Genomic DNA, 10429 nt, shown 5'->3' with positions numbered 1-10429 from the left:
TTCTTTACCTCCCCGCAATCCCAATCCCAGGTTTTTCCACAATCCCAATCCCAGAATTCTTTACCTCCCTTCAATCCCAATCCCAGGTTTTTCTGCAATCCCAATCCCAGAATTCTTTACCTCCCCGCAATCCCAATCCCAGAATTCTTTACCTCCCCGCAATCCCAATCCCAGGTTTTTCCACAATCCCAATCCCAGAATTCTTTACCTCCCCGCAATCCCAATCCCAGGTTTTTCCACAATCCCAATCCCAGAATTTTTTTGCAATCCCAATCCCAGGGGGTTTTTCCCTCTGCAATCCCAATCCCAGAATTTTTTTTCTTTGCTGAAATCCCAATCCCCGGTTTTTCCGGAATCCCAATCCCAGAATTCTTTACCTCCCTGGAATCCCAATCCCAGATTTTTCCGCAATCCCAATCCCAGGTTTTTCTGCAATCCCAGTCCCGGGGGGTTTTTCCCTCTGCAATCCCAATCCCAGAATTTTTTCTTTGCTGGAATCCCAATCCCAGGTTTTTTCCGCAATCCCAATCCCTGAATTTTTTACCTCCCTGGAATCCCAATCCCAGGTTTTTCTGCAATCCCAATCCCAGGTTTTTTCTGGAATTCCAATCTCCAATTTTCCCCCTCTGCAATCCCAATCCCAGGTTTTTCCGCAATCCCAATACCAGGTTTTTTTACCTCCCTGCAATCCCAATCCCAGATTTTTCCGCAATCCCAATCCCAGGTTTTTTCTGGAATTCCAATCTCCAATTTTCCCCCTCTGGAATCCCAATCCCAGGTTTTTCCGCAATCCCAATCCCTGAATTTTTTACCTCCCTGGAATCCCAATCCCAGGTTTTTCTGCAATCCCAATCCCAGGTTTTTTCTGGAATTCCAATCTCCAATTTTCCCCCTCTGGAATCCCAATCCTAGGTTTTTCCGAAATCCCAATCCCAGACTCTTTTCCTCTCTGGAATTCCAATTTGTTTGGATTTTGGGGTTTTTAGGGGTTTTTTTTTTCCCCTCTGGAATTCCAATCCCAGGTTTTCCTGTGATCCCAATCCCAGATTTTTCCCCACTCTGGAATCCCAATCCCAGAATTGTGTTGCCCTCCCTGAAATCCCAGTCCCAGATTTTTCTGCAATTCCAATCCCAGGGATTTTTCCCCTCTAGAATCCCAATCCCAAATTTTTTTCCCTCTGGAATTCAAATTTTTTTTTTGTTTTGTTTTGTTTTTCCCCTCTGGAATTCCAATCCCAAATTTTTCTGTGATCCCAATCCCAGATTTTTCCCCACTCTGGAACCCCAATCCCAGAATTGTTTTCGCCCCTGAAATTCCAATCCCCAATTTTTTCCCCCCTCTCTGGAATCCCAATCCCAGTTTTTTTCTGGAATCCCACTCCCAGGTTTTTTCTGGAATCCCACTCCCAGGTTTTTCCTGGAATTCCAATCCCAGGTTTTTTTTTGCCCTCCGGAATCCCACCCCCAGGGTTTTTCTGGAATCCCAATCCCAGTTTTTTTCTGGAATACCAATCCCAATTTTTCCCCCCTCTGGAATCCCAATTTGTTTGGATTTTGGGCTTTTTTGCTTTTTGTTTTTTCTTTTTCCCTCTGCAATCCCAATCCCAAATTCTTCTCCCCCCTGGAATTCCAATTTGTCTGGAATTGGGATTTTTTTGGTTTTTTTTTTTTCCCTCTGAAATTTAACTTCCAGGTCTATTTCCCCCTCGGGAATCCCAATCCGAGGTTTTTCAGGAATCCCAATCCCAGGTTTTTCCAGAATCCCAATCCCAGGTTTTTCGGGAATCCCAATCCCAGATTTTTACAGAATCCCAATCCCAGATTCTTCCGGAATCCCGATCCCAGGTTTTTCGGGAATCCCCATCCCAGGTTTTTCGGAATCCCAATCCCAGGTTTTTCCGGAATCCCAATCCCAGGTTTTTCGGGAATCCCAATCCCAGGTTTTTCCGTAATCCCAATCCCAGATTTTCCTGCAATCCCAATCCCAGTTTTTTCCGCAATCCCAATCCCAGTTTTTCCTGCAATCCCAGGGGGTTTTTCCCTCTGCAATCCCAATCCCAGACTCTTTTCCTCTCTGGAATTCCATTTTTTTTTTTGGATTTTGGGGTTTTTAGGGTTTTTTTCCCCTCTGGAATTCCAATCCCAGATTTTTCCGCAATCCCAATCCCAGTTTTTTCCCCACTCTGGAACTCCAATCCCAGAATTGTTTTGCCCTCCCTGAAATCCCAGTCCCAGATTTTTCTGCAATTCCAATTCCAGGGATTTTTCCCCTCTGGAATTCCAATCCCAAATTTTTCTGTGATCCCAATCCCAGATTTTTCCCCACTCTGGAACCCCAATCCCAGAACTGTTTTTGCCCCTGGAATTCCAATCCCCAATTTTTTCCCCCCTCTCTGGAATCCCAATCCCAGTTTTTTTCTGGAATCCCACTCCCAGGTTTTTTTCTGGAATCCCAATCCCAGGTTTTTCCTGGAATTCCAATCCCAATTTTTTTTCTCCCCTCTGGATCCCAATCCCAGGTTTTTCTGGAATCCCAATCCCAGATTTTTCTGGAATCCCAATCCCAGGTTTTTCGGGAATCCCAATCCCAGATTTTTCGGGAATCCCAATCCCAGATTTTTCCGGAATCCCCATCCCAGGTTTTTCGGGAATTCCAATCCCAGATTTTTCCAGAATCCCAATCCCAGATTTTTCTGGAATCCCAATCCCAGGTTTTTCGGGAATCCCAATCCCAGGTTTTTCTGGAATCCCCATCCCAGATTTTTCCAGAATCCCCATCCCAGGTTTTTCGGGAATCCCAATCCCAGGTTTTTCGGGAATCCCAATCCCAGATTTTTCCGGAATCCCAATCCCAGGTTTTTCGGGAATCCCAATCCCAGGTTTTTCGGGAATCCCCATCCCAGGTTTTTCGGGAATCCCCATCCCAGGTTTTCCCCCACTCTGGAATTCTGGTGTCCCATTAATCCAAACCCAAACTCCAGGGCCTTGTCCCAAATATTCGGCCCTAAAACCTGGGAGAGGAGGGAGGGAATTTTTTTCCAGGGCACGGAAAAACCGGGAAGGAAAATCCTGGGATTCGGGAAGGGGGAAAAAAATTAAAAAATAAAAAATAAAGAAAAAGGGAATTTTCAGGGAAAAAAAAAATCCCAAAATCCCATCCCGGGGATGACATTCCAGAGTTTTCCAGGATCGCTCCCTGCCCTTGTCCGAGGACATTCCCGGGCTTCCCGAGGGAATTTGGGAAGGAATTCCCGTCCCGGGGGGTCCCGATCCCAAAAAATTCCCATCCCGGGGGGTCCCGATCCCAAAAAATTCCCGGTTCCCGGGGGGTCTCCACGCTAAAAATTCCCCCTCCTGGGAGCCCTGATCCTAAAAATTCCGCGATCCTGGGGGGTCCGCGATCCTAAAGAAATCCCACCCCGGGGGCTCCATCCCAAATTTGGGAATTTCCCCCGGGAACGGGAAAAAGGAGGGGCAGGGAGGTCCCTGGGGGGGGGGGGGGGGAGGTCCCGCCCAGGCCTCGGAGTCTCCCGGGAGTTTCCCCCTTCCTCTGTCATCCTCCTCCTCCTCCTCCTGCATCCCAAACATTCCCAAACATTCCCAAATTTCCCCAAATTTCCCCAAATTTCCCCAAATTCCGCGCCCCCCCCCCCCCCCCGCACTCACGGGGACGCGCCCGGCGCCGCTTCCGGGTGCGGCGGCCACGCCCACCGCAGGCCACGCCCACCACAGGACACGCCTACCCGGAGGTGGAACCGCGGAGGGCCGAGGCCACGCCTCCTTGAGCGCGGATTGGCTGAGCGGGAAAGGGGCGGGGCCTGCGAGCGCCGCGCTGCTGGCGCCCCCTGGCGGGGAGGGGGGGAAACGGCAGCGGTGTCCCCAAATCCCCCCGGTGTCCCCAAATCCGGTCCCGGTGTCCCCAAATCCGGTCCCGGTGTCCCCAAATCCCCCCCGGTGTCCCCAAATCCGGTCCCGATGTCCCCAAATCCGGTCCCGGTGTCCCCAAATCCCCCCCGGTGTCCCCAAATCCGGTCCCGGTGTCCCCAAATCCCGTCCCGGTGTCCCCAAATCCGGTCCCGGTGTTCCCAAATCCCCCCCGGTGTCCCCAAATCCCCCCCGGTGTCCCCAAATCCGGTCCCGGTGTCCCCAAATCCGGTCCCGGTGTCCCCAAATCCCCCCCGGTGTCCCCCAATCCGGTCCCGGTGTCCCCAAATCCCCCCCGGTGTCCCCAAATCCCCCCGGTGTCCCCAAATCCCCCCGGTGTCCCCCAATCCGGTCCCGGTGTCCCCAAATCCCTCCCGGTGTCCCCAAATCCCCCCCGGTGTCCCCAAATCCGGTCCCGGTGTCCCCAAATCCGGTCCCGGTGTCCCCCAAATCCCTCCCGGTGTCCCCAAATCCCCCCCGGTGTCCCCAAATCCGGTCCCGGTGTCCCCAAATCCGGTCCCGGTGTCCCCAAATCCCCCCCGGTGTCCCCAAATCCGGTCCCGGTGTCCCCAAATCCCTCCCGGTGTCCCCAAATCCGGTCCCGGTGTCCCCAAATCCCCCCCGGTGTCCCCAAATCCCCCCCGGTGTCCCCAAATCCGGTCCGGTGTCCCCAAATCCGGTCCCGGTGTCCCCAAATCCGGTCCCGGTGTCCCCAAATCCCCCCCGGTGTCCCCAAATCCGGTCCCGGTGTCCCCAAATCCGGTCCCGGTGTCCCCAAATCCCCCCGGTGTCCCCAAATCCGGTCCCGGTGTCCCCAAATCCCCCCCGGTGTCCCCAAATCCCCCCCGGTGTCCCCAAATCCGGTCCCGGTGTCCCCAAATCCGGTCCCGGTGTCCCCAAATCCCCCCCGGTGTCCCCAAATCCGGTCCCGGTGTCCCCAAATCCGGTCCCGGTGTCCCCAAATCCGGTCCCGGTGTCCCCAAATCCCCCCCGGTGTCCCCAAATCCCCCCCGGTGTCCCCAAATCCGGTCCCGGTGTCCCCAAATCCGGTCCCGGTGTCCCCAAATCCCCCGGTGTCCCAAATCCGGTCCCGGTGTCCCCAAATCCCCCCCGGTGTCCCCAAATCCCCCCCGGTGTCCCCAAATCCGGTCCCGGTGTCCCCAAATCCGGTCCCGGTGTCCCCAAATCCGGTCCCGGTGTCCCCAAATCCCCCCCGGTGTCCCCAAATCCGGTCCCGGTGTCCCCAAATCCCCCCCGGTGTCCCCAAATCCCCCCGGGGTCCCCAAATCCGGTCCCGGTGTCCCCAAATCCCCCCGGGGTCCCCAAATCCCCCCCGGTGTCCCCAAATCCCCCCCGGTGTCCCCAAATCCGGTCCCGGTGTCCCCAAATCCGGTCCCGGTGTCCCCAAATCCGGTCCCGGTGTCCCCAAATCCCTCCCGGTGTCCCCAAATCCGGTCCCGGTGTCCCCAAATCCGGTCCCGGTGTCCCCAAATCCCCCGGTGTCCCCAAATCCGGTCCCGGTGTCCCCAAATCCCCCCCGGTGTCCCCAAATCCGGTCCCGGTGTCCCCAAATCCGGTCCCGGTGTCCCCAAATCCCCCCCGGTGTCCCCAAATCCGGTCCCGGTGTCCCCAAATCCGGTCCCGGTGTCCCCAAATCCGGTCCCGGTGTCCCCAAATCCCCCCGGTGTCCCCAAATCCGGTCCCGGTGTCCCCAAATCCCCCCCGGTGTCCCCAAATCCGGTCCCGGTGTCCCCAAATCCGGTCCCGGTGTCCCCAAATCCCCCCCGGTGTCCCCAAATCCGGTCCCGGTGTCCCCAAATCCGGTCCCGGTGTCCCCAAATCCCGTCCCGGTGTCCCCAAATCCCCCCCGGTGTCCCCAAATCCGGTCCCGGTGTCCCCAGATCCCCCCGGTGTCCCCAAATCCGGTCCCGGTGTCCCCAAATCCGGTCCCGGTGTCCCCAAATGCTGCCCCTGATGCCACCAAAGCCCCCAAGTGTCCCCAAATGTCCCCAGGACCCTCAAGTGTCCCCAAATGTCCCCCAGGAGGTCACAGCGCGTTTGGGGTGAAATCCTTTAATTGGGCGAGTGTGGGACACGCCGGGGATCTTTGGGGACATCCCGGTGTCACCACGGGGATCCTTGGGGACATCCCGGTGTCACCATGGGGGAGCCTTGGGGACATCCTGGTGTCACCACGGGGATCCTTGGGGACATCCCGGTGTCACCATGGTGGAGCCTTGGGGACATCCCGGTGTCACCATGGTGGAGCCTTGGGGACATCCCGGTGTCACCATGGTGGAGCCTTGGGGACATCCCGGTGTCACCACGGTGGATCCTTGGGGACATCCTGGTGTCACCACGGGGATCCTTGGGGACATCCCGGTGTCACCATGGGGGAGCCTTGGGGACATCCCGGTGTCACCAAGGAGCCTTGGGGACATCCCGGTGTCACCACGGGGGAGCCTTGAGGACATCCCGGTGTCACCATGGGGATCCTTGGGGACATCCCGGTGTCACCATGGGGAGCCTTGGGGACATCCCGGTGTCACCATGGTGGAGCCTTGGGGACATCCCGGTGTCACCACTTGGTCCTTGGGGACATCCCGGTGTCACCATGGGGCTCCTTGGGGACATCCCAGTGTCACCACGGGGATCCTTGGGGACATCCCGGTGTCACCATGGTGGAGCCTTGGGGACATCCCGGTGACACCACGGGAGCCTTGGGGACATCCCGGTGTCACCACGGGGATCCTTGGGGACATCCCGGTGTCACCACGGGGATCCTTGGGGACATCCCGGTGTCACCATGGGGAGCCTTGGGGACATCCCAGTGTCACCGTGGTGGCTCCTTGGGGACACCATCCCATTGTCACCCTCACGGACCCTTGGGGACATCCCGGTGTCACCAAGGTGGCTCTCGGTGACCTCTTGGTGACCTGCTGGTGGCACAGGTTGTCACCGTGGTGGCCCCATGGGGACACCATCCCATTGTCACCACTTGGTCCTTGGGGACATCCCGGTGACACCAAGGTGGCTCTCGGTGACCTCTTGGTGACCTTCTGGTGTCACACGTTGTCACCACTTGGTCCTTGGGGACACCATCCCATGGTCACCACTTGGTCCTTGGGGACATCCCGGTGTCACCAAGGTGGCTCTCGGTGACCTCTTGGTGACCTGCTGGTGTCACACGTTGTCACCCTGGTGGCTTTCTGGGGACACCACCCCCGTTGTCACCACCTGGTCCCTGAGAACATCTCCATGTCACCACGGTGGCCCTTGAGGACACCCCGTTGTCACCCCGGTGGCTCTGTGGGGACACCACGTTGTCGCCACCATGACCCTTGGGGCCACCTCACTGTCACCAAGACGGTTCTTTATGGACACCCCCTGGTCACCACGGTGGCCCCCTGGGGACACCACCACCTTGTCACCGCACCGCCATGACATCGGGACCACCCCGTCGCCACCACGGTGGCTTTTTGGGGACATCATCCCATTGTCACCACCATGACCCTTGGGGCCACCTCACTGTCACCAAGACGGTTCTTTATGGACACCCCCTGGTCACCACGGTGGCTCCCTGGGGACACCACCACCTTGTCACCCCGCCATGACATCGGGACCACCCCGTCGCCACCACGGTGGCTTTTTGGGGACATCATCCCATTGTCACCACCATGACCCTTGGGGCCACCCCGTTGTCACCAAGACGGCTCCTCCAGGACACGCCGTCGCCACCACGGTGGCTTTTTGGGGACATCATCCCATTGTCACCACCATGACCCTTGGGGCCACCCCCGTTGTCACCAAGACGGCTCCTCCAGGACACGCCGTCGCCACCAACGGTGGCTTTTTGGGGACATCATCCCATTGTCCCCACAAGGCCACCCCGCTGTCCCCTCAAGGCCTCCTGGTGACCTTCCGGTGACGTCCCGGTGTCACCCGGGCGTCTCCGTCCCCTCCGGCTGCCGCTCCTTCCTCCACTGCTCCTCCTCCTCCCTGTCCAGGTCGCTCAGGCGCTGCTCCAGCTCCTCGGGAATTGTCACCTCCAGCAGGTTCTCCATGCCCGCCTCCGGCTCGTCCCCGATCAGCACCTGGTGGGGACGCCCCGAAACTCCCAAAACCGCCCCAAAACTGCCGGGACCCCCCGTCCCGCGACCCCCGCCTCACCTGGGATCAGCTTCTGGCAGGTGCTGAGCACCTCGGGGTCCTTCTCCCAGGCGTGGAGCTCACGGAGAACCAGGTAGGAACCTCGGGATCTCAGGTGGAGCCGGCCGCGCTTGGTGGCCGCCAGCTGCTCGGGGACACCGGGGAAAGAAAGCTGGGAATTCTGGGATTTTGGGGATTGGGAGCTTCCCGTGGCTGTTGGAAGCCAAAATTCCGCGAAGAACCCTAAAAAGTTTGTCTTGGGCAGCGAAATTTGTTGTTTGAAACCTCGAAATTCTTGGTGGAACGTCAAGAAGTTCTCACAGAACTCCAAAAAGTCCTCAAGGAACCCCAGAATTCCTCACGGGACAACCAAAGTCTTTGTGGAAGCCCAAAATTCCTCAAAGAAACCCAGAGATCCTCAGGGAACCCCCAAAATTCCTCAAGGATACCTAAAATTTCTCATGGAACCTCCAAAATTCCTTAACAAACCCTCGGAATTCCTCACGGAACTCCCAAAACTTCCTCATAGAAGCTTAGATTTCTGCAGGAACCCCCAAAATTCCTCAAGGAACCCCAGAATTCCTCGAGGAACCCAAAAAATCCTCATGAAAGCCCAAAAAAACTCATCAAAACCCCCAGAATTCCTCATGGAGCCCCCAAAATTCCCTAAGAAACCCCAGAATTCCTGAAGGAACCCCCAAAATTCCTGAAGAAACCCCAAAATTCCTCATGAAACCCCCAAAATTCCTCAAGGAACCCAAAAAAATCCTCAAGAAAGCCCAAAAAACCTCATCAAAACCCCCAGAATTCCTCATGGAGCCCCCAAAATTTCCCTAAGAAAACCCCAGAATTCCTGAAGGAACCCCCAAAATTCCTGAAGAAACCCCAAAAATTCCTCATGAAACCCCCAAAATTCCTCATGAAACCCCCAAAATTCCTCATCAAAACCCCCAAAGTTCCTCACGAAACCCCCAAAGTTCCTCAAGGAACCCCATAATTCCTGAAGGAACCCCAAAATACCCCACCAGCATCAACGTTTCCAGCAGCATCTTGCGGATGTCCGGCTCCTCTTCCCGCCGGTGCTCGGGGGGGAGGTACTGCAGATCCACGGGGAGCTCTGGAAGGGGACAAACCCCCTCAGGAAACCCGGGAATATTCGGGACATTCCCAAAAATCCCCAAAAATCCCCCAAACTCCCCGCTCACGCTCCATCTCCTCCTCGGGGAGCTCCTCGGGGGCCGGCCAGCGGGAGCAGCAGGAACGGGAGCACGTCCACCTCGGGGCTCAGCAGCCGCTCGTGGTTCTCTGGGAATTCCGGAATTTTGGGAATCTCATCCCGGCGTTCCCGACCCCGCCCACCAACCGGGAAGAGCCCCCAGGCAGAGCGGGGTCAGGATCCAGGTGGATTTCCCCCAAAATTTGGGTTTTCCCCCCCCCCCAGTTTCTCCTTTTCTCCCGCATTATCCCGGCTCCACCTTCACACGGAATTTTGGGAATGTTTGGGTTCTCCCATCCCACACCCGCAGAGACGGCAATTCCAGCAATTCCAGCCCGGAATTCCAGCAATTCCAGGGGAATATTCCCAAAAATCCCAACCGAGGCCGTTCCCTCTACTCCCATGCAGCATCCCACGGAATCCCAGGATTTTTACAGGATTCCATGGAATCCCAGGATTTTTAACAGGATTCCAGGGAATTCCAGGATTTTTGACAAGATTCCAGGGAATTCCAGGATTCTAGATGGGATTCCAAGGAATTCCAGGATTTTAGTAAAAATTCCACAGAATTCCAGGATTTTTAACAGGATTCCAGGGAATTCCAGGGTTTTTAACGGGATTCCATGGAATTCCAGGATTTTTAAGAGGATTACAGGGAATTCCAGGGTTTTAGATGGGATTCCAAGGAATTCCAGGATTTTAGTAAAAATTCCATGGGAATTCCAGGACTTTTAACAGGATTCCAGGGAATTCCAGGGTTTTAGATCGGATTCCAAGGATTTCCAGGTTTTTTAGTAGGGAATCTCATGGAATTCCACTGTTTTAGGTTGGTTTCCCCCTGGAATTCCAGGATTTTTCACAGGGATTCTTTGCAATTCCAGGATTTTCCTAGGAATTCCAGGATTTGAGGAGGAATTTCACAGGATTGCAGGATTTCAGCAGGAATTCCTTGGAATTTGAGAAGAATTTTCAGGGGATTCCAGGATGTCAGGAGGATTTCAGCAGGAATTCCAGGAATTTAGTTAGGATTCCAAGGAATTCCAGGATTTTAATTGGGATTCCACAGAGTTGCAGGATTTTAATCGGATTCCAAGGAATTCCAGGATTTTAGTTCGGATTTCAATGAAATTCCAGGATTTT

General features: G+C 55.7%; 1 protein-coding gene across 1 annotated transcript; it reads right to left on the bottom strand.

Moving 5' to 3' along the window:
• Positions 1 to 5930: 5930 nt before the first annotated feature.
• LOC137467992 (protein HGH1 homolog) lies at positions 5931 to 9457 on the bottom strand (the record flags this gene model as incomplete). The annotated part of the gene is given in 5 exon segments (XM_068179416.1): positions 5931 to 8038; positions 8095 to 8218; positions 9099 to 9190; positions 9279 to 9309; positions 9311 to 9457. Coding segments are annotated over 5 exon segments (570 nt in total), but the record flags the coding sequence as incomplete, so codon positions are not given.
• Positions 9458 to 10429: the final 972 nt, after the last annotated feature.

This window comes from Anomalospiza imberbis, unplaced genomic scaffold, assembly GCF_031753505.1.
Source record: "Anomalospiza imberbis isolate Cuckoo-Finch-1a 21T00152 unplaced genomic scaffold, ASM3175350v1 scaffold_94, whole genome shotgun sequence".
NCBI lineage: Eukaryota > Metazoa > Chordata > Aves > Passeriformes > Viduidae > Anomalospiza > Anomalospiza imberbis.
Note: the sequence above shows the minus strand (reverse complement) of the source record. Positions and strands in the feature narration are given on the sequence as shown.